Source organism: Pseudophryne corroboree, chromosome 4, assembly GCF_028390025.1.
Source record: "Pseudophryne corroboree isolate aPseCor3 chromosome 4, aPseCor3.hap2, whole genome shotgun sequence".
Classification (NCBI taxonomy): domain Eukaryota; kingdom Metazoa; phylum Chordata; class Amphibia; order Anura; family Myobatrachidae; genus Pseudophryne; species Pseudophryne corroboree.
In genome coordinates, this window is record NC_086447.1 from 659,306,960 (window position 1) to 659,333,722 (window position 26,763).

The 26,763-nt window shown below is 50.0% G+C and overlaps 1 protein-coding gene across 4 annotated transcripts in view; it reads left to right on the plus strand.

The window, feature by feature from the left end:
- The first annotated feature begins 20,605 nt into the window (after nt 1–20,605).
- LOC134910126 (protein Mis18-alpha-like) overlaps nt 20,606–26,763 on the plus strand; it is a 175,702-nt gene continuing 169,544 nt past the window's right edge. Inside the window, exon 1 of one of the 4 annotated variants that reach the window (XM_063917801.1) lies at nt 20,606–20,947. In XM_063917801.1, the coding sequence (XP_063773871.1) occupies nt 20,824–20,947 (124 nt within the window). In that variant the 5' untranslated portion in view covers nt 20,606–20,823. Of the gene's footprint in view, nt 20,948–21,082; nt 21,106–26,763 lie in introns of those variants that run through there. The other 3 variants (XM_063917802.1, XM_063917800.1, XM_063917803.1) reach the window with 3 other exon arrangements.

Here is a 26,763-nt window from a genome sequence, read left to right on the forward strand (position 1 = left end):
GTATCAATATCCGCCGATAAGGTATCTGTCCATGCTGCTACAGCGCTACAAACCCAAGCCGACGCTATCGCCGGTCTGAGTAAGGTACCAGAATGTGTGTAAATGAACTGCAAGGTAGCCTCCTGCTTGCGATCAGCAGGATCTCTGAGGGTAGCCGTATCTTGGGATGGCAGCGCTACCTTTTTGTATAAACGTGTCAACGCTTTGTCCACCCTTGGGGAAGATTCCCACCGTATCCTGTCCTTAGTCGGGAAAGGATGCGCCATAAGAATCCTTTTGGGAATCTGCAGTTTCTTATCTGGAGATTCCTAAGCCTTTTCAAACAACTCGTTCAGCTCATGAGATGGGGGAAAAGTTACCTCAGGTTTCTTTTCCTTATACATGTGTACCCTCGTGTCAGGGACAGGGGGGGGTCCTCTGTGATATGCAGTACATCTTTTATTGCAATAATCATATATTGAATACTTTTAGCCAATTTTGGCTGTAACTTAGCATCATCGTAGTCGACACTGGAGTCAGAATCCGTGTCGGTATTAGTGTCTACTATATGGGATTGTGGGCGCTTTTGAGACCCCGAAGGTCCCTGCGACATAGGGGCAGGCAGGGCTTGACTCCCTGTACATTCCCTGGACTCAGCTTTGTCCAACCTTTTGTGCAATAAATTCACATTAGCACTTAAAACATTCCACATATCCAACCAGTCCGGTGTCGGTGTTGCCGACGGAGACACCACACTCATTTGCTCCACCTCCTCCCCAGGAGAGCCTTCTACCTCAGACATGCCGACACACGCGTACCGCCACACCACACACTCAGGGAATCCTCTTATCTGAAGACAGTTCCCCCACAAGGCCCCTTTGAAGAGACAGAGAGAGAGTATGCCAGCACACAACCAGCTCCAATGACCCAGGAAAAAACACAAGATGTTTACCCAGATAGCGCTGTTATCATCTATCTGCGCCAAATTATGTGCCCCCCCCCCCCCTTCTTTAAAACCCTCTTTCACCGTGGTAAGCAGGGGAGTGTCCGGGGAGCTTCCTCTCAGCAGTGTGCTGTGGAGAAAATGGCGCTGGTGAGTGCTGAGGAACAAGCTCCGCCCCCTCAGCGGCGGGCTTCGGTCCCGCTGAAAATATTCAAAAACCTGGCGGGGGATCTCTTATATACAGTGCCCAGCCTGTATATATCGTTTTTAGCCAGACTAGAGGTTCCTATTTCTGCCCAGGGCGCCCCCCCCTGCGCCCTGCACCCTTACAGTGCCTGCCGAGTGTGTGTTGTGTGGGAGCAATGGCGCGCAGCCTTACCTCAATGAAGATCTGAAGACTTCTGCCGCCTCTGAAGTCTTCTTTCTTCACATACTCACCCGGCTTCTATCTTTCAGGCTCTGCGAGGAGGACAGCGGCGCGGCTCCGGGACGAACGGCGAGGGTGAGACCTGTGTTCCGTTCCCTCTGGAGCTAATGGTGTCCAGTAGCCTAAGAAACAGAGCCTAACATTGAAGCAGGTCTGTTTCTCTCTCCTCAGTCCCTCGATGCAGGGAGTCTGTTGCCAGCAGGCTACCTGAAAATAAAAAACCTAACAAAATTACTTTCTTTTCAGGAAACTCAGGAGAGCTCCCTGTAATGCACCCAGTCTCCTCTGGGCACAATATCAAACTGAGGTCTGGAGGAGGGGCATAGAGGGAGGAGCCAGTGCTCACCCATACCTAAAGTTCTTTTTTAGTGCCCATGTCTCCTGCGGAGCCCGTCTATCCCCATGGTCCTTACGGAGTCCCCAGCATCCCCAAGGACGTAAGAGAAAAAGTTTTGCCATAGTGTTGTACACATACCTCCCAACATGACCCTCTCCAGGAGGGACAGAATGATCTGCTCTTGGACTTCTTTCTTAATGTATGCTTGCCATCTGTGCTCAAAAACCTTTCTTATCCACTAATCTGTTCAAAACAGTTGCCGGCAATTACAAATTAAGAGGAAAGTCCTGAAGCAGAGCATTTTGTCCCTCCTGGAGAGGGTCGTGTTGGGAGGTATGTTGTACAGCATGTTGGTTACACAGCAATGTAGTAGACAGCTATATCTGTGCCCCCATGGTTGGTTCTAAATCGGAGTGGGGTAAGGGATCTTTGACGTCACCAGGGGGCGGAGCCACGCACGAACAGGGTACCTTGGTACACGCTTCGGGCTCGGTGGCGCTTCGCTCGCCACCAGGTTACTAAAGGTAATAGAATTTAGTGATGGGTAGTTCATGAATGATTAGTTCAAAATGAACTAATCTTCAAAGTGAACTAGTTCGTTCAGTTCACAGTTTTGGCAAAGATTAGTTCATCAGGAAGGAGGAGTTAGACACAGACAGAATAGAGCCAGCATTAGGCTAGTCACTGTCTCATTCACTGGATATTCACTTCCTGAATCTGATGCTGTGAAATGAAAGTTAAAAGTACAACACAGCCCAGCAATACAGATCTAATAAAAAATAAGATTTTACTCACCGGTAAATCTATTTCTCGTAGTCCGTAGTGGATGCTGGGGACTCCGTAAGGACCATGGGGGGATTAGCGGCTCCGCAGGAGACTGGGCACAACTAAAGAAAGCTTTAGGACTACCTGGTGTGCACTGGCTCCTCCCACTAAGACCCTCCTCCAGACCTCAGTTAGGATACTGTGCCCGGAAGAGCTGACACAATAAGGAAGGATTTTGAATCCCGGGTAAGACTCATACCAGCCACACCAATCACACCGTATAACTCGTGATACTATACCCAGTTAACAGTATGATAACAACTGAGCCTCTCAACAGATGGCTCAACAATAACCCTTTAGTTAGGCAATAACTATATACAAGTATTGCAGATAAGCCGCACTTGGGATGGGCGCCCAGCATCCACTACGGACTACGAGAAATAGATTTACCGGTGAGTAAAATCTTATTTTCTCTAACGTCCTAAGTGGATGCTGGGGACTCCGTAAGGACCATGGGGATTATACCAAAGCTCCCAAACGGGCAGGAGAGTGCGGATGACTCTGCAGCACCGAATGAGCAAACTCTAGGTCCTCCTCAGCCAGGGTATCAAACTTGTAGACTCTTGCAAGAGTGTTTGAACCCGACCAAGTAACAGCTCGGCAAATTTGTAAAGCCGAGACCCCTCGGGCAGCCGCCCAAGAAGAGCCCACTTTCCTCGTGGAATGGGCTTTCACAGATTTAGGGTGCGGCAGTCCAGCCGCAGAATGTGCAAGTTGAATCGTGCTACAGATCCAGCGAGCAATAGTCTGCTTAGAAGCAGGAGCACCCAGCTTGTTGGGTGCATACAGGATAAATAGCGAGTCAGTTTTTCTGACTCCAGCCGTCCTGGAAACATATACTTTTCAGGGCCCTGACTACGTCCAGAAACTTGGAATCCTCCAAGTCCCAAGTAGCCGCAGGCACCACAATAGGTTGGTTCACATGAAAAACTGCTACCACCTCAGGAAGGAATTGGGAACGAGTCCTCAATTCCGCCTTATCCATATAAAATACAGATAAGGGCTTTTGACAAAGCCGCCAATTCTGATACACGCCTGGCCGACGCCAAGGCCCACAGCATGACCACTTTCCACGTGAGGTATTGTAGCTCCACGGATTTAAGTGGCTCAACTCAATGCGACTTCAGGAAATCCAACACTACGTTGAGATCCCACGGTGCCACTGGAGGCACAAACGGGGGTTGACTATGCAGCACTCCCTTAACAAAAGTCTGAACTTCAGGCAGTGAAGCCAGTTCTATTTTGGAAGAAAATCGGTAGAGCCGAAATCTGGACCTTAATGGAACCCAATTTTAGGCCCATAGTCACCTCTGACTTGTAGGAAGTGCAGAAATCGACCTAGCTGAAATTCCTCCTTTGGGGCCTTACTGGCCTCACAGCACGCAACATATTTCCGCCATATGCGGTGATAATGGTTTGCGTTCACTTCTTTCCTAGCTTTAAATAGCGTAGGGATAACTTCCTCCGGAATGCCCTTTTCCTTCAGGATCCGGCGTTCAACTGCCATGCCGTCAAACGCAGCCGCGGTACGTCTTGGAACAGACAAGCCCCCTGCTGCAGCAGGTCCCGTCTGAGCGGCAGAGGCCATGGGTCCTCTGAGATCATTTCTTGGAGTTCTGGATACCAAGCTCTTCTTGGCCACCCGGAACAATGAGTATAGTTCTTACTCCTCTCCTTCTTATTATTCTCATTACCCTGGGTATGAGAGGCAGAGAAGGGAACACATACACCGACTGGTACACCCACGGTGTTACCAGAGCGTCCACAGCTATCGCCTGAGGGTCCCTTGACCTGGCGCAATATCTTTGTAGCTTTTTGTTGAGGCGGGACGCCATCCTGTCCACCTGTGGCCTTTTCCCACGGTGTACAATCATTTGGAAGACTTCTGGATGAAGTCCCCACTCTCCCGGGTGGAGGTCGTGTCTGCTGAGAAAGTCTGCTTCTCAGTTGTCCACTCCGGGAATGAACACTGCTGACAGTGCTAATACATGATTTTCCTCCCATCTGAGAATCCTTGTGGCTTCTGCCATCGCCATCCTGCTTCTTGTGCCGCCCTGTCGGTTTACATGAGCGACCGCCGTGATGTTGTCTGACTGGATCAGCACCGGCCGGTGTTGAAGCAGGGGTCTAGCCTGACTTAGGGCATTGTAAATGGCCCATAGTTCCAGAACATTTATGTGTAGGGAAGTTTCCTGACTTTTCCATAGGCCTTGGAAGTTTCTTCCCTGTGTGACTGCCCCCCAGCATTGAAGGCTGGCATCCGTGGTCACCAGGACCGAGTCCTGTATGCCGAATCTGCGGCCCCCTAGAAGATGAGCACTCTGCAGTCACCACCACAGCGACACCCTGGCCCTTGGAGACAGGGTTATCCGCCGATGCATCTGAGGATGCGACCCGGACCACTTGTCCAACAGATCCCACTGGAAGATCCTTGCATGGGACTTGGCGAATGGAAATTCTTCGTAAGAAGCTACCATCTTTCCCAAGGCACGCGTGCATTGATGCACCGATACCTGTATTTGTATTAGGAGGTCTCCGTCTAGAGACGCCAACTCCTAGGACTTCTCCTCCGGGAGAAACCCTTTTTATCCTGTTCTGTGTCCAGAACCATACCCAGGAACAGTAGACGCGTCGTAGGAACCAGCTGCGACTTTGGAATATTCAGAATCCAGCCGTGCTGTTGTAGCACTTCCCGAGATAGTGCTACTCCGACGAACAACTGCTCCCTGGACCTCGCCTTTATAAGGAGATCGTCCAAGTACGGGATAAGTACTTCGGCCATTACCTTGGTAAATACCCTCGGTGCCGGGGACAGACCAACGGCAACGTCTGGAATTGGTAATGACAATCCTGTACCACAATTTTGAGGTACACCTGGTGAAGAGGGTAAATAGGGACATGCAGGTAAGTATCCTTGATGTCCAGTGATACCCTGAAATTTTCCAGGCTTGCAATAATCGCCCTGAGCGATTCCATTTTGAACTTGAAACTTCGTATATAAGTGTTCAAGGATTTCAATTTTAGAATGGGTCTCACCGAACCGTCTGGTTTCGGTACCACAACATTTTGGAATAGTAACCCCGGCCTTGTTGAAGGAGGGGTACCTTGATTTCACCTGCTGGAAGTACAGCTTGTGAATTGCCGCCAGTACTACCTTTCTCCGAGGGCAGCAGGCAAGGCTGATGTAAGGCAACGGCGAGGTGGAGTCGTCTCGAACTCCAGCCTGTATCCCTGTGATACTACTTGCAGAACCTAGGGATCCACCTGTGGGCAAGCCCACTGGTCCCTGCAGTTCCCGAGACGCGCCCCACCGCACCTGTCTCCACCTGTAGAGCCCCAGCGTCATGCGGTGGACTCAGAGGAAGCAAGGGTAGATATTTGATCCTGGGAACTGGCTGACTGGTGCAGCTTTTTCCTTCTTCCCTTGTCTCTGTGCAGAAAGGAAGCGCCTTTGACCCGCTTGCTTTTCTGAAGCCGAAAGGACTGTACCTGAAAATACGGTGCTTTCTTAGGCTTTTGTGAGGAAACCTGAGGTAAAAAATTTTCTTCCCAGCTGTTGCTGTGGATACGAGGTCCCAGAGACCATCCCAAACAATTCCTCACCCTTATAAGGCAGAATCTCCATGTGCCTTTTAAATGCAGCCTGTCCACTGCCGGGTTTCTAATACCCTCCTGGCAGAATGGACATTGCATTAATTCTGGATGCCAGCCGGCAAATATCCCTCTGTGCATCCTTTATATATAAGACAACGTCTTAAATATGCTCAATGTTAGCAAAATATTATCCCTGTCTTAGCGTATTAATATTATCTGACAGGGTATCAGCAGAGGCGTCACTCACCTCTTAGACACCCGGTGCGGCGGCAAAAGAGGGGGCGGGGCTTCAGGGGAAGGGACGGGGCTTCGCGGACTGACATCCCTTGTTTATCAGCTTGAATGACTTGAACGGGGCGTGGCTTCCCGAAAGGGGTGGGGCTTCGCGTCCCGACACCCGTTTTTTTTTTTAAATTGGGGGGTTAGGAGGTGCAGGCTCACTCCTGGGGAGTGCTGTGCCTGCAGTGCTGGCTCCTACACAGTGACAGGAGCCGACTGCTGCACTTAATATAACAGTGCAGCACTCAGCTCCCGTCTCTAAGCAGGAACCGGCATTTTGGTGTCACCCCTCGGCGGGTGACACCCGGGAGCGGGCCGCACCCCCCGCACCCCCCTTGTGACGCCACTGGGTATCAGACCACGCTGCAGCAGCACTATTTATGCTGAGGCAATTGCAGGTTTCAGTATATAACCTGAGTGTGTAAATACAGACTTCAGGAACGCCTCCTGCTTTTTATCAGCAGGTTCCTTCAAGGTGGCCGTATCCTAAGACGGCAGTGCCACCTTTTGACAAACGTGTGAGCGCCTTATCCACCCTAAGGGATATCTCCCAACGTGACCTATCCTCTGGCGGGAAAGGGTACGCCATCAGTAACTTTTTAGAAATTACCAGTTTCTTATCGGGGGAAACCACGCTTCTTTACACACTTCATTCATTCATCTGATGGGGGAACAAAACACTGGCTGCTTTTTCTCCCCAAAAATAAAACCCCTTTTATGTGGTACTTGGGTTCATGTCAGAAAATGCGTAACACATTTTTAATTGCCGAGATCATGTAACGGATGTTCCTAGTGGATTGTGTATATGTCTCAACCTCGTCGACACTGGAGTCAGACTCCGTGTCGACATCTGTGTCTGCCATCTGAGGTAACGGGCGTTGTTTGAGCCCCTGATGGCCTTTGAGACGCCTGGGCAGGCGCGGGCTGAGAAGCCGGCTGTCCCACAGCTGTTACGTCATCCAGCCTTTTATGTAAGGAGTTGACACTGTCGGTTTAATACCTTCCACCTATCCATCCACTCTGGTGTCGGCCCCACAGGGGGCGACATCCCATTTATCGGCCTCTGCTCCGCCTCCACGTAACCTTCCTCATCCAACATGTCGACACAGCCGTACCGACACACCACACACACACAGGGAATGCTCTGACTGAGGACAGGACCCCACAAAGTCCTTTGGGGAGACCGAGAGAGAGTATGACCGGGCACACACCAGAGCGCTATATAATGCAGGGATTAACACTATAACTGAGTGATTTTTCCCCAAATAGCTGCTTGTATACATATATTGCGCCTAAATTTAGTGCCCCCCCTCTCTTTTTAACCCTTTGAGCCTGAAAACTACAGGGGAGAGCCTGGGGAGCTGTCTTCCAGCTGCACTGTGAAGAGAAAATGGCGCCAGTGTGCTGAGGGAGAAGCCCCACCCCTTTTTCGGCGGACTTTCTCCCGCTTTTTCTGGAATACTGGCAGGGGTAATTTTACATCTATATAGCCTCTAGGACTATATATGATGTAGATTTGCCAGCCAAGGTGTCATATATTGCCCTCAGGGCGCCCCCCCCCAGCGCCCTGCACCCAACAGTGACCGGAGTGTGAGGTGTACATGAGGAGCAATGGCGCACAGCTGCAGTGCTGTGCACTACCTTGGTGAAGACCTAAGTCTTCTGCCGCCGATTTTCCGGACTCTTCATGCTTCTGGCTCTGTAAGGGGGACGGCGGCGCGGCTCCGGGAACGAACACCAAGGTCGGGTCCTGAGGTCGATCCCTCTGGAGCTAATGGTGTCCAGTAGCCTAAGAAGCCCAAACTACCACCTGTTAGGTAGGTGCGCTTCTTCTCCCCTTAGTCCCTCGCTGCAGTGAGTCTGTTGCCAGCAGATCTCACTGTAAAATAAAAAACCTAAATATACTTTCTTTCTAGGAGCTCAGGAGAGCCCCTAGTGTGCATCCAGCTCAGCCGGGCACAAGAATCTAACTGGGGTCTGGAGGAGGGTCTTAGTGGGAGGAGCCAGTGCACACCAGGTAGTCCTAAAGCTTTCTTTAGTTGTGCCCAGTCTCCTGCGGAGCCGCTAATCCCCCCATGGTCCTTACGGAGTCCCCAGCATCCACTTAGGACGTTAGAGAAAATAAGATTTTACTCACCGGTAAATCTATTTCTCGTAGTCCGTAGTGGATGCTGGGACTCCGTAAGGACCATGGGGATTAGCGGCTCCGCAGGAGACTGGGCACAACTAAAGAAAGCTTTAGGACTACCTGGTGTGCACTGGCTCCTCCCACCAAGACCCTCCTCCAGACCTCAGTTAGGATACTGTGCCCGGAAGAGCTGACACAATAAGGAAGGATTTTGAATCCCGGGTAAGACTCATACCAGCCACACCAATCACACCGTATAACTCGTGATACTATACCCAGTTAACAGTATGATAACAACTGAGCCTCTCAACAGATGGCTCAACAATAACCCTTTAGTTAGGCAATAACTATATACAAGTATTGCAGACAATCCGCACTTGGGATGGGCGCCCAGCATCCACTACGGACTACGAGAAATAGATTTACCGGTGAGTAAAATCTTATTTTCTCTAACGTCCTAAGTGGATGCTGGGACTCCGTAAGGACCATGGGGATTATACCAAAGCTCCCAAACGGGCGGGAGAGTGCGGATGATCCTGCAGCACCGAATGAGCAAACTCTAGGTCCTCCTCAGCCAGGGTATCAAACTTGTAGACTCTTGCAAGAGTGTTTTAACCCGACCAAGTAACAGCTCGGCAAATTTGTAAAGCCGAGACCCCTCGGGCAGCCGCCCAAGAAGAGCCCACTTTCCTCGTGGAATGGGCTTTCACAGATGTAGGGTGCGGCATTCCAGCCGCAGAATGTGCAAGTTGAATCGTGCTACAGATCCAGCGAGCAATAGTCTGCTTAGAAGCAGGAGCACCCAGCTTGTTGGGTGCATACAGGATAAATAGCGAGTCAGTTTTCCTGACTCCAGCCATCCTGGAAACATATACTTTTCAGGTCCCTGACTACGTCCAGAAAACTTGGAATCCTCCAAGTCCCAAGTAGCCGCAGGCACCACAATAGGTTGGTTCACATGAAAAACTGATACCACCTCAGGAAGGAATTGGGAACGAGTCCTCAATTCCGCCTTATCCATATAAAATACAGATAAGGGCATTTGTATGACAAAGCCGCCAATTCTGATACACGCCTGACCGACGCCACGGCCCACAGCATGACCACTTTCCACGTGAGGTATTGTAGCTCCACGGATTGAAGTGGCTCAACTCAATGCGACTTCAGGAAATCCAACACTACGTTGAGATCCCACGGTGCCACTGGAGGCACAAACGGGGGTTGACTATGCAGCACTCCCTTAACAAAAGTCTGAACTTCAGGCAGTGAAGCCAGTTCTATTCTGGAAGAAAATCGATAGAGCCGAAATCTGGACCTTAATGGAACCCAATTTTAGGCCCATAGTCACCTTTGACTTGTAGGAAGTGCAGAAAGCGACCTAGCTGAAATTCCTCCTTTGGGGCCTTACTGGCCTCACAGCACGCAACATATTTTCGCCATATGCGGTGATAATGGTTTGCGTTCACTTCTTTCCTAGCTTTAAATAGCGTAGGGATAACTTCCTCCGGAATGCCCTTTTCCTTCAGGATCCGGCGTTCAACCGCCATGCCGTCAAACGCAGCCGCGGTACGTCTTGGAACAGACAGGCCCCCTGCTGCAGCAGGTCCTGTCTGAGCGGCAGAGGCCATGGGTCCTCTGAGATCATTTCTTGGAGTTCTGGGTACCAAGCTCTTCTTGGCCACCCGGAACAATGAGTATAGTTCTTACTCCTCTCCTTCTTATTATTCTCATTACCCTGGGTATGAGAGGCAGAGAAGGGAACACATACACCGACTGGTACACCCACGGTGTTACCAGAGTGTCCACAGCTATCGCCTGAGGGTCCCTTGACCTGGCGCAATATCTTTGTAGCTTTTTGTTGAGGCGGGACGCCATCCTGTCCACCTGTGGCCTTTCCCCACGGTGTACAATCATTTGGAAGACTTCTGGATGAAGTCCCCACTCTCTCGGGTGGAGGTCGTGTCTGCTGAGAAAGTCTGCTTCTCAGTTGTCCACTCCGGGAATGAACACTGCTGACAGTGCTAACACATGATTTTCCGCCCATCGGAGAATCCTTGTGGCTTCTGCCATCGCCATCCTGCTTCTTGTGCCGCCCTGTCGGTTTACATGAGCGACCGCCGTGATGTTGTCTGACTGGATCAGCACCGGCCGGTTTTGAAGCAGGGGTCTAGCCTGACTTAGGGCATTGTAAATGGCCCAAAGTTCCAGAACATTTATGTGTAGGGAAGTCTCCTGACTTTTCCATAGGCCTTGGAAGTTTCTTCCCTGTGTGACTGCCCCCCAGCCTTGAAGGCTGGCATCCGTGGTCACCAGGACCCAGTCCTGTATGCCGAATCTGCGGCCCCCTAGAAGATGTGCAGTCACCACCACAGCGACACCCTGGCCCTTGGAGACAGGGTTATCCGCCGATGCATCTGAGAATGCGACCCGGACCACTTGTCCAACAGATCCCACTGGAAGATCCTTGCATGGGACTTGGCGAATGGAAATTCTTCGTAAGAAGCTACCATCTTTACCAAGGCTTGCGTGCATAGATGCACCGATACCTGTATTTGTATTAGGAGGTCTCCGTCTAGAGACGCCAACTCCTAGGACTTCTCCTCCGGGAGAAACCCTTTTTATCCTGTTCTGTGTCCAGAACCATACCCAGGAACAGTAGACGCGTCGTAGGAACCAGCTGTGACTTTGGAATATTCAGAATCCAGCCGTGCTGTTGTAGCACTTCCCGAGATAGTGCTACTCCGACGAACAACTGCTCCCTGGACCTCGCCTTTATAAGGAGATCGTCCAAGTACGGGACAAGTACTTCGGCCATTACCTTGGTAAATACCCTCGGTGCCGGGAACAGACCAATGGCAACGTCTGGAATTGGTAATGACAATCCTGTACCACAATTTTGAGGTACACCTGGTGACGAGGGTAAATAGGGACATGCAGGTAAGTATCCTTGATGTCCAGTGATACCCTGAAATTTTCCAGGCTTGCAATAATCGCCCTGAGCGATTCCATTTTGAACTTGAACCTTCGTATATAAGTGTTCAAGGATTTCAATTTTAGAATGGGTCTCACCGAACCGTCTGGTTTCGGTACCACAACATTTTGGAATAGTAACCCCGGCCTTGTTGAAAGAGGGGTACCTTGATTTCACCTGCTGGAAGTACAGCTTGTGAATTGCCGCCAGTACAACCTTTCTCCGAGGGCAGCAGGCAAGGCTGATGTGAGGCAACGGCGAGGGGGAGTCGTCTCGAACTCCAGCCTGTATCCCTGTGATACTACTTGCAGAACCTAGGGATCCACCTGTGGGCAAGCCCACTGATCCCTGCAGTTCCCGAGACGCGCCCCCACCGCACCTGTCTCCACCTGTAGAGCCCCAGCGTCATGCGGTGGACTCAGAGGAAGCGAGGGAAGATATTTGATCCTGGAACTGGCTGACTGGTGCAGCTTTTTCCTTCTTCCCTTGTCGCTGTGCAGAAAGGAAGCGCCTTTGACCCGCTTGCTTTTCTGAAGCCGAAAGGACTGTACCTGAAAATACGGTGCTTTCTTTAGGCTTTTGTGAGGAAACCTGAGGTAAAAATTTTTCTTCCCAGCTGTTGCTGTGGATACGAGGTCCCAGAGACCATCCCCAAACAATTCCTCACCCTTATAAGGCAGAATCTCCATGTGCCTTTTAAATGCAGCATCACCTGTCCACTGCCGGGTTTCTACTACCGTCCTGGCAGAATGGACATTGCATTAATTCTGGATGCCAGCCGGCAAATATCCCTCTGTGCATCCTTTATATATTAGACAACGTCTTAAATATGCTCAATTTTAGCAAATATTATTATCCCTGTCTTAGCGTATTAATATTATCTGACAGGGTGTCAGACCACGCTGCAGCAGCACTATTTATGCTGAGGCAATTGCAGGTTTCAGTATATAACCTGAGTGTGTAAATACAGACTTCAGAATCGCCTCCTGCTTTTTATCAGCAGGTTCCTTCAAGGTGGCCGTATCCTAAGACGGCAGTGCCACCTTTTGACAAACGTGTGAGCGCCTTATCCACCCTAAGGGATATCTCCCAACGTGACCTATCCTCTGGCGGGAAAGGGTACGCCATCAGTAACTTTTTAGAAATAACCAGTTTCTTATCGGGGGGAAACCATGCTTCTTTACACACTTCATTCATTCATCTGATGGGGGAACAAAACAGTGGCTGTTTTTTCTCCCCAAAAATAAAACCCCTTTTATGTGGTACTTGGGTTCATGTCAGAAAATGCGTAACACATTTTTTATTGCCGAGATCATGTAACGGATGTTCCTAGTGGATTGTGTATATGTCTCAACCTCGTCGACACTGGAGTCAGACTCCGTGTCGACATCTGTGTCTGCCATCTGAGGTAACGGGCGTTGTTTGAGCCCCTGATGGCCTTTGAGACGCCTGGGCAGACGCGGGCTGAGAAGCCGGCTGTCCCACAGCTGTTACGTCATCCAGCCTTTTATGTAAGGAGTTGACACTGTCGGTTAATACCTTCCACCTATCCATCCACTCTGGTGTCGGCCCCACAGGGGGCGACATCCCATTTATCGGCCTCTGCTCCGCCTCCACGTAACCTTCCTCATCCAACATGTCGACACAGCCGTACCGACACACCGCACACACACAGGGAATGCTCTGACTGAGGACAGGACCCCACAAAGTCCTTTGGGGAGACCGAGAGAGAGTATGCCAGCACACACCAGAGCGCTATATAATGCAGGGATTAACACTATAACTGAGTGATTTTTCCCCAAATAGCTGCTTGTATACATATATTGCGCCTAAATTTAGTGCCCCCCCCTCTCTTTTTAACCCTTTGAGCCTGAAAACTACAGGGGAGAGCCTGGGGAGCTGTCTTCCAGCTGCACTGTGAAGAGAAATGGCGCCAGTGTGCTGAGGGAGAAGCCCCGCCCCCTTTTCGGCGGACTTTCTCCCGCTTTTTCTGTAATACTGGCAGGGGTAATTTTACATCTATATAGCCTCTGGGACTATATATATGATGTATATTTTGCCAGCCAAGGTGTTATTTATTGCCCTCAGGGCCCCCCCCCCTAGCGCCCTGCACCCATCAGTGACCGAAGTGTAAGGTGTACATGAGGAGCAATGGCGCACAGCTGCAGTGCTGTGCGCTACCTTGGTGAAGACCGAAGTCTTCTTCGATTTTCCGGACCTTCTTCGTGCTTCTGGCTCTGTAAGGGGGACGGCGGCGCGGCTCCGGGAACGAACACCAAGGTTGGGTCCTGCGGTCGATCCCTCTGGAGCTAATGGTGTCCAGTAGCCTAAGAAGCCCAAACTACCACCTGTTAGGTAGGTTCGCTTCTTCTCCCCTTAGTCCCTCGCTGCAGTGAGTCTGTTGCCAGCAGATCTCACTGAAAATAAAAAACCTAAATATACTTTCTTTCTAGGTGCTCAGGAGAGCCCCTAGTGTGCATCCAGCTCAGCCGGGCACAGAAATCTAACTGAGGTCTGGAGGAGGGTCTTGGTGGGAGGAGCCAGTGCACACCAGGTAGTCCTAAAGCTTTCTTTAGTTGTGCCCAGTCTCCTGCGGAGCCGCTAATCCCCATGGTCCTTACGGAGTCCCAGCATCCACTTAGGACGTTAGAGAAAATAAGAATTTACTTACCGATAATTCTATTTCTCGTAGTCCGTAGTGGATGCTGGGGACTCCGTAAGGACCATGGGGAATAGCGGCTCCGCAGGAGACTGGGCACATCTAAAGAAAGCTTTAGGACTATCTGGTGTGCACTGGCTCCTCCCCCTATGACCCTCCTCCAAGCCTCAGTTAGGATACTTTGCCCGGACGAGCGTACACAATAAGGAAGGGTTTTGAATCCCGGGTAAGACTCATACCAGCCACACCAATCACACTGTACAACTTGTGATCTGAACCCAGTTAACAGCATGATAACAGAGGAGCCTCTAGAAAAGATGGCTCACTACAGCAATAACCCGATTTTTTGGTAACAATAACTATGTACCAGTATTGCAGACAATCCGCACTTGGGATGGGCGCCCAGCATCCACTACGGACTACGAGAAATAGAATTATCGGTAAGTAAATTCTTACTTTCTCTAACGTCCTAAGTGGATGCTGGGGACTCCGTAAGGACCATGGGGATTATACCAAAGCTCCCAAACGGGCGGGAGAGTGCGGATGACTCTGCAGCACCAAATGAGAGAACTCCAGGTCCTCCTCAGCCAGGGTATCAATTTTGTAGAATTTACAAACGTATTTGCTCCTGACCAAGTAGCTGCTCGGCAAATTTGTAAAGCCGAGACCCCTCGGGCAGCCGCCCAAGATGAGCCCACCTTCCTTGAGGAGTGGGCATTTACAGATTTTTGGCTGTGGCAGGCCTGCCACAGAATGTGCAAGCTGAATTGTACTACAAATCCAACGAGCAATAGTCTGCTTAGAAGCAGGAGCACCCAGCTTGTTGGGTGCATACAGGATAACAGCGAGTCAGATTTCCTGACTCCGGCCGTCCTGGAAACATATATTTTCAGGGCCCTGACAACGTCTAGCAACTTGGAGTCCTCCAAGTCCCTAGTAGCCGCAGGCACCACAATAGGTTGGTTCAGGTGAAACGCTGAAACCACCTTAGGGAGAAACTGAGGACGAGTCCTCAATTCCGCCCTGTCCGAATGGAAAATCAGAAAAGAACTTTTACAGGATAAAGCCGCCAATTCTGACACGCGCCTGGCCCAGGCCAGGGCCAACAGCATGACCACTTTCCATGTGAGATATTTTAACTCCACAGATTTAAGTGGTTCAAACCAATGTGACTTTTGGAACCCAAAAACTACATTGAGATCCCAAAGTGCCACTGGAGGCACAAAAGGAGGCTGTATATGCAGTACCCCTTTTACAAACGTCTGAACTTCAGGGACTGAAGCTAGTTCTTTTTGGAAGAAAACTGACAGGGCCGAAATTTGAACCTTAATGGACCCCAATTTCAGGCCCATAGACACTCCTGTTTGCAGGAAATGTAGGAATCGACCCAGTTGAATGTCCTCAGTCGGGCCTTACTGGCCTCGCACCACGCAACATATTTTCGCCAAATGCGGTGATAATGTTTTGCGGTTACATCCTTCCTGGCTTTGATCAGGATAGGGATGACTTCATCCGGAATGCCTTTTTTCCTTCAGGATCCGGCGTTCAACCGCCCTGCTGTCAAACGCAGCTGCGGTAAGTCTTGGAACAGACAGGGTCCTTGCTGGAGCAGGTCCCTTCTTAGAGGTAGAGGCCACGGATCCTCCGTGAGCATCTCTTGAAGTTCCGGTTACCAAGTCCTTCTTGGCCAATCCGGAGCCACAAATATAGTGCTTACTCCTCTCCATCTTATCAATCTCAGTACCTTGGGTATGAGAGGCAGAGGAGGGAACACATACACTGACTGGTACACCCACGGTGTTACCAGAGCGTCTACAGCTATTGCCTGTTGGTCCCTTGACCTGGCGCAATACCTGTCGAGTTTTTCCCAACGGTTTATAATTATGTGGAAGACTTCTGGGTGAAGTCCCCACTCTCCCGGGTGGAGGTCGTGCTGAGGAAGTCTGCTTCCCAGTTGTCCACTCCCGGAATGAATACTGCTGACAGTGCTATCACATGATTTTCCGCCCAGCAAAGAATCCTTGCAGCTTCTGCCATTGCCCTCCTGCTTCTTGTGCCACCCTGTCTGTTTACGTGGGTGACTGCCGTGATGTTGTCCGACTGGATCAACACCGGCTGACCTTGAAGCAGAGGTCTTGCTAAGCTTAGAGCATTGTAAATGTCCCTTAGCTTTAGGATATTTATGTGAAGTGATGTCTCCAGGCTTGACCATAAGCCCTGGATATTCCTTCCCTGTGTGACTGCTCCCCAGCCTCGCAGGCTGGCATCCGTGGTCACCAGGACCCAGTCCTGAATGCCGAATCTGAGGCCCTCTAGAAGATGAGCACTCTGCAACCACCACAGGAGGGACACCCTTGTCCTTGGTGACAGGGTTATCCGCTGATGCATCTGAAGATGCGACCCGGACCATTTGTCCAGCAGGTCCCACTGGAAAGTTCTTGCGTGGAATCTGCCGAATGGGATTGCTTCGTAGGAAGCCACCATTTTACCCAGAACCCTTGTGCATTGATGCACTGAGACTTGGCTCGGTTTTAGGAGGTTCCTGACTAGCTCGGATAACTCCCTGGCTTTCTCCTCCGGGAGAAACACCTTTTTCTGGACTGTGTCCAGGATCATCCCTAGGAACAGAAGACAAATCGTCGGAACCAGCTGCGATTTTGGAATATTGAGAATCCAATCGTGCTGCCGCAACACTACCTGAGATAGTGCTACACCGACCTCCAACTGTTCCCTGGATCTTACCCTTATCAGGGAATCGTCCAAGTAAGGGATAACTAAAATTCCCTTCCTTCGAAGGAATATCATCATTTCGGCCATTACCTTGGTAAAGACCCGGGGTGCCGTGGACCATCCATACGGCAGCGTCTGAACTGATAGTGACAGTTCTGTACCATAAACCTGAGGTACCCTTGGTGAGAAGGGTAAATTTTGACATGAAGGTAAGCATCCTTGATGTCCCGAGACATCATGTAGTCCCCTTCTTCCAGGTTCGCAATCACCGCTCTGAGTGACTCAATCTTGAATTTGAACCTCTGTATGTAAGTGTTCAAAGATTTTAGATTTAGAATCGGTCTCACCGAGCCGTCCGGCTTCGGTACCACAACAGTGTGGAGTAATACCCCGTTCCCTGTTGCAGGAGGGGTACCTTGATTATCACCTGCTGGGAATACAGCTTGTGAATGGCTTCCAAAACTGTCTCCCTGTCAGAAGGAGACATCGGTAAAGCCGACTTTAGGAAACGGCGAGGGGGAGACGTCTCGAATTCTAATTTGTACCCCTGAGATATCACCTGAAGGATCCAGGGGTCTACTTGCGAGTGAGCCCACTGCGCGCTGAAATTCATTGAGACGGGCCCCCCACCGTGCCTGATTCTGCTTGTAAAGCCCCAGCGTCATACTGAGGGCTTGGCAGAGGCGGGAGAGGGTTTCTGTTCCTGGGAACTGGCTGATTTCTGCAGCCTTTTCCTCTCCCTCTGTCACGGGGCAGAAATGAGGAATCTTTTGCCCGCTTGTCCACGAAAAGACTGCGCCTGATAATACGGCGTCTTTTCATGTTGAGAGGCGACCTGGGGTACAAACGTGGATTTCCCAGCTGTTGCCGTGGCCACCAGGTCTGAAAGACCGACCCCAAATAACTCCTCCCTTTAATAAGGCAATACTTCCAAATGCCGTTTGGAATACGCATCACCTGACCACTGACGTGTCCATAACCCTCTACTGGTAGAAATGGACAACGCACTTAGACTTGATGCCAGTCGGCAAATATTCCGCTGTGCATCACGCATATATAGAAATGCATCTTTTAAATGCTCTATAGGCAAAAATATACTGTCCCTATCTAGGGTATCAATATTTTCAGTCAGGGAATCCGACCACGCCAACCCAGCACTGCACATCCAGGCTGAGGCGATTGCTGGTCGCAGTATAACACCAGTATGTGTGTAAATACATTTTAGGATACCCTCCTGCTTTCTATCAGCAGGATCCTTAAGGGCGGCCATCTCAGGAGAGGGTAGAGCCCTTACAAGCGTGTGAGCGCTTTATCCCCCCTAGGGGGTGTTTCCCAACGCACCCTAACCTCTGGCGGGAAAGGATATAATGCCAATAACATTTTAGAAATTATCAGTTGTTATCGGGGGAAAACCACGCATCATCACACACCTCATTTAATTTCTCAGATTCAGGAAAACTACAGGTAGTTTTTCCTCACCGAACATAATACCCCTTTTTGGTGGTACTCGTATTATCAGAAATGTGTAATAACATTTTTCATTGCCTCAATCATGTAACGTGTGGCCCTACTGGAAGTCACATTTGTCTCTTCACCGTCGACACTGGAGTCAGTATCCGTGTCGGCGTCTATATCTGCCATCTGAGGTAACGGGCGCTTTAGAGCCCCTGACGGCCTATGAGACGTCTGGACAGGCACAAGCTGAGTAGCCGGCTGTCTCATGTCAACCACTGTCTTTTATACAGAGCTGACACTGTCACGTATTCCTTCCAACAGTTCATCCACTCAGGTGTCGACCCCCTAGGGGGTGACATCACTATTACAGGCAATCTGCTCCGTCTCCACATCATTTTTCTCCTCATACATGTCGACACAAACGTACCGACATACAGCACACACACAGGGAATGCTCTGATAGAGGACAGGACCCCACTAGCCCTTTGGGGAGACAGAGGGAGAGTTTGCCAGCACACACCAGAGCGCTATATATATACAGGGATAACCTTATATAAGTGTTTTTCCCATTATAGCTGCTGTATCTTTAATACTGCGCCTAATTTGTGCCCCCCTCTCTTTTTTAACCCTTTCTGTAGTGTAGTGACTGCAGGGGAGAGACAGGGAGCTTCCCTCCAACGGAGCTGTGAGGGAAAATGGCGCCAGTGTGCTGAGGAGATAAGCTCCGCCCCCTTATCGGCGGCCTTATCTCCCGTTTTTCTATGTATTTTGGCAGGGGTTAAATGCATCCATATAGCCCAGGAGCTATATGTGATGCATTCTTTTGCCATCCAAGGTGTTTATTATTGCGTCTCAGGGCGCTCCCCCCCAGCGCCCTGCACCCTCAGTGACCGGAGTGTGAAGTGTGCTGAGAGCAATGGCGCACAGCTGCAGTGCTGTGCGCTACCTTGTTGAAGACAGGACGTCTTCTGCCGCCGATTTTCCGGACCTCTTCTGCCTTCTGGCTCTGTAAGGGGGACGGCGGCGCGGCTCTGGGACCCATCCAGGCTGGGCCTGTGATCGTCCCTCTGGAGCTAATGTCCAGTAGCCTAAGAAGCCCAATCCACTCTGCACGCAGGTGAGTTCGCTTCTTCTCCCCTTAGTCCCTCGATGCAGTGAGCCTGTTGCCAGCAGGTCTCACTGAAAATAAAAAACCTAAACTAAAACTTTCACTAAGAAGTTCAGGAGAGCCCCTAGTGTGCACCCTTCTCGTTCGGGCACAGAGATCTAACTGAGGCTTGGAGGAGGGTCATAGGGGGAGGAGCCAGTGCACACCAGATAGTCCTAAAGCTTTCTTTAGATGTGCCCAGTCTCCTGCGGAGCCGCTATTCCCCATGGTCCTTACGGAGTCCCCAGCATCCACTTAGGACGTTAGAGAAAATAGCATTTGCACTGCCTAGCCAAAGTCTATTTGTGTCTGCGAGTGAGCATGTGTGGTCATGCTGCTCATCTGTCTGTGATACAATCACTGTCCTATTAGTCCAGATGTCCAAACACTTGCTGCTACTTCTGGTACTACTGGCTCCTATGCATACTGCTCTGCTAAATCTTCTGCTGGGTGTTGTGTCAAAGTTGCCTACCCTCCCTCATTCTGCAGGAGACTCCCTGAGATAGCAGCAATCTCCCTCAATCCCTGAATGGTCCCTCAATCTCCCTGAAAAAAAGAAATCATAGATACATACATTTAAATGGTATCATCAGTGCCATTTCCCTGTATTGGTTATAAGGCTACATGCATTTTAAAGATTTCTTGTGGCCACTTACAGTATATGGAAGCTCTTGTAAAACACAATACACAGACAAATCCTGCAAAATATGAGTCTTTTTTCCAACAAATAGATCTTACTGACTTTGGGGCTCATTTACATTTGGATGTAAGTCATTTTCATGACACGCTTCTCAGATGTAGTAGTACGCGCCCGCGCTGATAGGTGCTACTGTCACATCTCCCTGAAATGCTTTTTCAATAGTAGGCAAGTATAGTATGTGTTGTGTAGGTGCAGATGCCACAGCAGCACTCACTCAGCAATACTCATGAGTCAGTACATCTCTGCTGCCACAGGGGTCACTGCTGCGCTCAGACATGGAGTGGACTCACTCTGTGGAGCTGATTGAACTGCATTGTCCCGATGACTCATGAGTCATTCTCCTTGCACTCCTCCCAGTGTCAGTGATATGGAAGCACGTCACACATTACTCTTCTGCTCACTCCTCCCGCCTGCTCTCGCTACTCGTTACTGGCTATTGCGTGGTCACATGGTACAATATGTCACCAGTGAACGTGGTCAGCTGGCGCCTGATTGTTCTCTAGCTGCTGACTGAGTATAGCGCGCGCAGTGTGAGCTGCATGTTACGGCGTTTAGTCGCTGACCAGTGTGCGCCTCCCTAGCTCTAGGGCCTGCTGCGCCCGTGTACCCTGAGCCCCTGTGCTGCTATCACTGCGGCGTGCGGGGACTGATGGAAGGGGAAGGAGAATGTACCCGGCCCACAGTGTACATGTGCGGCCAGTGCCGGCTCCCGCTGGGGGACACAGATGACCGGGTGGGCAGTCACCCTGAGGATACCATCGTGCTGCTAAAAGGTGCGCAGGTGCCGAGTTCCTGGTAACGTCTGTGTAATGCGGGGGAATCACTAATCACCTGTGGCCTGGCAGGGGGGTAATTATGCTTTACAGCTGGTAGTGGTGAGGGAATCATTTCTCACGTGGGTTATAGAGAGTCTGGGTCTGTGGTATGCCTGGTAAGTCATCTGCCTCATGTAGCAACAGAAACGCTGCTTAATTATTCCTTATAGATATTTCCTAACATTTTAACATGAGAATTAGGAATACTAAAACCAGCAATATAATCCATAGGCACGTTATTGCACTAAAAACAAACTTAGTTATTTAGGGGGTAAGTCACATCTGAGGCTGTCGTTGGGCTGTTGGAGCAATGTGGAAGACCTGGAACGGTGGCACATTGCAGCCGCAACATTGCTCATTTTACTGTGTATGCCCATAATGGTGCCCAGGGAAATGAGTGGTTCTACTTTACTGTAGTTGTGAGCAGCTACACAATGTGCCTGCACTTTGCTTGGAATTAAATGACCCTATTAAAATATATAATTTGCTATCCCTCATCTGCTTGTGTAGCCTACAAATATATTTAGAAAATTTAAAAATGCAAATATCTACCCTTTGATTAAGTTTTTTTTTTTTGTGCGAATGAAATATAATGGTCTGTCAGCATGCTGTAAACTGGTTACATGTTGGATGACCCAGGTAACTTAATACTGCCCCCTTAACCCAGGTCATACCCTGCTCTCTATGCCGGTTGGATTCCTTGGTAACTGAACCTGGGTTTCTCATACGTCCTAGAGGATGCTGGGGTCCACTTCAGTACCATGGGGTATAGACGGTTCCACAGGAGCCATGGGCACTTTGGAAAAGTCTTAGAGTGTGAACTGGCTCCTCCCTCTATGCCCCTCCTCCAGACCTCCGTTTAGAAAATGTGCCCAGGCAGACTGGTCGCACCCTAGTGGATCTAAACTGAGTAATGGAGCTCTACTTATGTTTGGTTTTTTATTTTCAGGGAGACTGCTGGCAACAGTCTCCCTGCTTCGTGGGACTTAGGGGGAAGAAGTAGGAACCAACTTCCTGAATAGTTTCATGGCTCTGCTTCTTGCTGACCGGACACCATTAGCTCCTGAAGGGAACTGAACACCAGCTGCGGCTATGCGCTCACTCCCACAGCACGCCGTCACCCCCTAACAGAGCCAGAAGACAGGTGAGTGTATTACCGGAGGTCTGCAGAAGAGAGGATCTCCGGTCATCGTGACGGCAACAGGTACCGCGCAGCGGGCGGGAATGCTGCGCGAGCATGCCATCCATAACACAGGCACTGCGGGGTGTGGGCCTGGGCAGCATGAAACCTACTCTAAACTGGCTAAAGGTAGCATATGATGCCGAGGCACAGTCCTACGGGGCGTATAAAAAATATATTGACATTTTCTGAGGAGAAACGTGCCATTACAGGGGGCGGGGCTTCCTCCTCAAGTCAGCCAGCACACTGCTCAGTGCCATTTTCTCCAGGCAGGCTGCAGGGGAAGAAACGCTGGTCCTCCTCCACTTCTGAAACAAGTATCAGGGTGAAGATAAGGGGGAGCAGAGTGTATATTGGTGCTCAATTTATACAATTTGTTAGTGTAAAAGCGCTAAAGATCTCTAGACATTTTACATGCACAGGGATTTTAGTCACTGGCGCTGAGTTGTGTACTGGCAAGTCCTTCTGACAGATTTTACTGTGGGTCTGTCCCCTATAATCCCTGGAATGTCTGTGTGTGTGTTTGTGCACGAGTGTGGCATGTCTGAGGCAGGGAGCTCTTCCCCTGAGTGAGCCATTTTAGGGACACAGAGTTGTAATGTGGTGGTGCTGCCCGCACACCATGAGCCTGAATGGGTGAAAGAATTACGTGATAGTGTGAATCATATCATTAAGAGATTGGATAAGTCTGAGTCTCATGCAGAAACCTGGAGAAAATCCGTGGAAGATTTTTTAGTAGTTCTGCTTTTTCATCCACAGGGGATCCCTCTGGGTCACATAAAAGGTCATTTGCACAAATAGTACAAACTGATACCGACATGGACTCTGATTCCTATGTCAACACTAGTGATTCCAGGGGAATAGATCCAAAATTAGCAAAAAACATTCAATACATGATTGTGGCTATAAAGGAGGTGTTAGAAGTTACGGAGCCTCCTCCTTTACCACAGGAGAAGGCCTACTTTTATAAAGAAAAGAAACTTAATGTAACTTTTCTCTGACGTCCTAGTGGATGCTGGGTACTCCGTAAGGACCATGGGGTATAGACGGGCTCCGCAGGAGACTGGGCACTCTTAAAAGAAAGATTAGGTACTATATCTGGTGTGCACTGGCTCCTCCCTCTATGCCCCTCCTCCAGACCTCAGTTAGTATCTGTGCCCGGCCAGAGCTGGATGCACCCTAGGGGCTCTCCTGAGCTTCCTAGAAAAGAAAGTATTTGTTAGGTTTTTTATTTTCAGTGAGATCTGCTGGCAACAGACTCACTGCTACGTGGGACTGAGGGGAGAGAAGCGAACCTACCTGCTTGCAGCTAGCTTGGGCTTCTAAGGCTACTGGACACCATTAGCTCCAGAGGGATCGAACACAGGCCCAGTCCTCGGTCGTCCGGTCCCGGAGCCGCGCCGCCGTCCCCCTTGCAGAGCCAGAAGAACGAAGAGAAGTTGAAAATCGGCGGCTGAAGACTCCGGTCTTCATTAAGGTAGCGCACAGCACTGCAGCTGTGCGCCATTGCTCCCTTAGCACACCACACACTCCGGTCACTGATGGGTGAAGGGCGCTGGGGGGGGCGCCCTGGGCAGCAATTAGATTACCTTACTTGGCGAAAAGCACATAATACAGTCTGATAAACTGTATATGTGCATTAACCCCCGCCATTAAAGTACATAAAAGGACAGAAGCCCGCCGCTGAGGGGGCCGGGCCTTCTTCCTCAGCACACCGGCGCCATTTTCTCTTCACAGCTTAGCTGGAAGGAAGCTCCCCAGGCTCTCCCCTGCAGTTTCCTGGTACACAAAGGGTAAAAAAGAGAGGGGGGCACATAAATTTAGGTGCAAAACTGTGTATATAAGCTGCTATAGGGGAAAAATCACTCAGTATAGTGTACATCCCTGTATTATATAGCGCTGTGGTGTGTGCTGGCATACTCTCTCTCTCTCTGTCTCTCCAAAGGGCCTGGTGGGGGAACTGTCTTCAAATAGAGCATCCCCTGTGTGTGTGTGGTGTGTCGGTACGTGTGTGTCGACATGTCTGAGGTAAAAGGCTCCTCTAAGGAGGTGATAGAGCGGATAAGTGTGTGGGAGGGTGTCTCCGTCAACAACGCCGACACCTGTTTGGATATGTGTAAGTGCTGAGGTAAAATTATTGCACAAAAGGTTAGGGAACAGAAAGGAAATCTACCCTGGTCTGTCCCTATGTCACAGAGTCCTTCAGAGTCTCTCTATGCTCACTATCCAAAATAACAAAGCATCGACAGAGTTAAACTCCACTGTCGACTACGATAATGCAAAGTTACAGCCAAGAGGGCTAAAAGATATTCAATATATGATTATTGGAATAAAAGATGATTTGCATATCACTGATGATTCATCTGTCCCTGACACGAGAGTACACATGTTAAGGGGAAGAATGCTGAGGTAAATTTCCCTCCTCTCATGAGGAAAAAGAGCGGGAATCTCCAGACAAGAGACGGCAGCTTCCCACAAGAGATTTCTCGGGCTGTATCCTTTCCCCACTAGGGCCAGGATGTGTTGAGAATCTTCCCCTTGGGTGTCCTGTTTGCACTAGCTATTCTCAGGGATCCTGCAGATAGTGTGCACATTCTAGTATACTACCCAGACCGGCGATTGTGTCGGCATGGGTTTATAGCGCTGTGGCAGCGTGGACAGGTACCTTATCAGCAGAGATTGAGACCCTAGTATGCATATAAATATTTTGAGATGCTGTCTTAAGTGATAGATATATAATTATAAAGCATGCCCAAAGGGACATGAGTATACTGGGTCCTAGAGACAAAAGCTATGTCGATTTCTGCTTGACGTGTCCTGTAGAATATACATTGGACAGATGATGCCGACTTAAGAGGCATGTGGAAGGCTGAGGATTGTGTGGAGAAAGGTTCTCGGCCTGGTCTCCACAGCTATAGCTGGTAATTCTGATATTTTGCCTTATATTCCTGCACAGCCTAGGAAAGCACGACATTATTAAATGCAGCTTTTCGAATAAAGAAACAAGAAAGTCTGAGGTGCGTCCTTTCTTGTCAGAGCCGGGGGCAGAGGAAAGAAGCTGTACAACACAGCTAGTCCCCAGGAACAGAAGTCCTCCCCGGCCTCTACAAAAATCCACTGCATGTCTCTGTGGCTCCACAGGCAGAGCTAGGCCCGGTGGGGACACGCCTTCGTAAGTTCAGCCACAAGTGGGTTCACTCCCTGTTAGATCCCTGGGCAATAGAAATTGTATCGCAGGGATACAGGCTGGACTGTGAGAAGATGCCCCCTCACCGAGGACCCGGCGGGCTTCCCCTCCAAGAGAGGGAGCCAGTGTTAACTGCAATTCGTAAATTGTATCTTCAACAGGTGGTGGTCAAGGGTCCCCTCCTTCAAAAAAAGGGTGTTATTATTCGACCATGTTATAATCCCGAAACCAGACGGTTCGGTTAGACCCATATTGAATTAAAATCCCTGAACATATACCTGAAAAGGTTCAGGTTCAAGATGGAATCGCTAAGAGCGGTCATTGCAAGCCTGAAATGAATCGGGACATAAGGGATGCATACCTTCGTGTCCCCATTTATCCACCTCATCAGGCGTACCTCAGAATTGCGGTACGGGATTGCCATTACCAATTTCACCAAGGTAATGGCGGATATGATGGTGCTCCTGCGGAAGCAAGGTGTCACTATTTTCACATACTTGGATGATCTCCTCATAAAAGCGAGATCAAGAAAGAGAGCAGTTGCTGGACAGCGTATCACCTTCTCTGGAAGTGAAACGGCAACACGACTGGATTCTATATATTCCGAAGTCGCAGTTGGTTCCTACAGCTCATCTGCCTCGCCTAGGCATGATCCTAGACACAGACCAGAAGAGGGTTTATCTCCCGATAGAGAGAGCTCAGGAGCTCATGACACTGGTCAGGAATCTATTGAAAACCAAAACAGGTGGCAGTGCATCACTGCACTTGAGTCCTGGGAAGGATGATGGCATCATACGAGGCCATCCCCTTCGGCTGGTTCCATGCAAGGACAATGGAACTTACTGGACAAGTGATCCGGATCACATCTTCAGATGCATCGGTTAATCACCCTATCCCCCAGGGCCAGGGTGTCTCTCCTGTGGTGGCTACGGAGTGCTCACCTTCTCGAGGGCCGCAGATTCGGCATTCAGGACTGGGTCCTGGTGACCACGGATGCAAGCCTCCGAGGGTGGGGGGCAGTTACACAGGGAAGAAAATTCCAAGGTTTGTGGTCAAGCCAACACTCTTGCCTTCACATCAATATCCTGGAACTAAGGGCCATATACAACGCCCTAAGTCAAGCGGAGTTCCTGCTTCGCGACCAACCGGTTCTGATCCAGTCAGACCGCAGGGGCTCATGTAAACCGCCAGGGCGGCACAAGGAGCAGGGTGGCGAGGGTAGAAGCCACCAGAATTCTTCGCTGGGCGGAGAATCAAGTAAGCGCACTGTCAGCAGTGTTCATTCCGGGAGTGGACACGACCTCCACCTGGGAAAGTGGTGACTTCATCAGGAAGTCTTCACGCAGTTTTGCAAATTGATGGAAACTGCCTCAGGTGGACTACATGGCGTCCCACCTCAATAAAAAG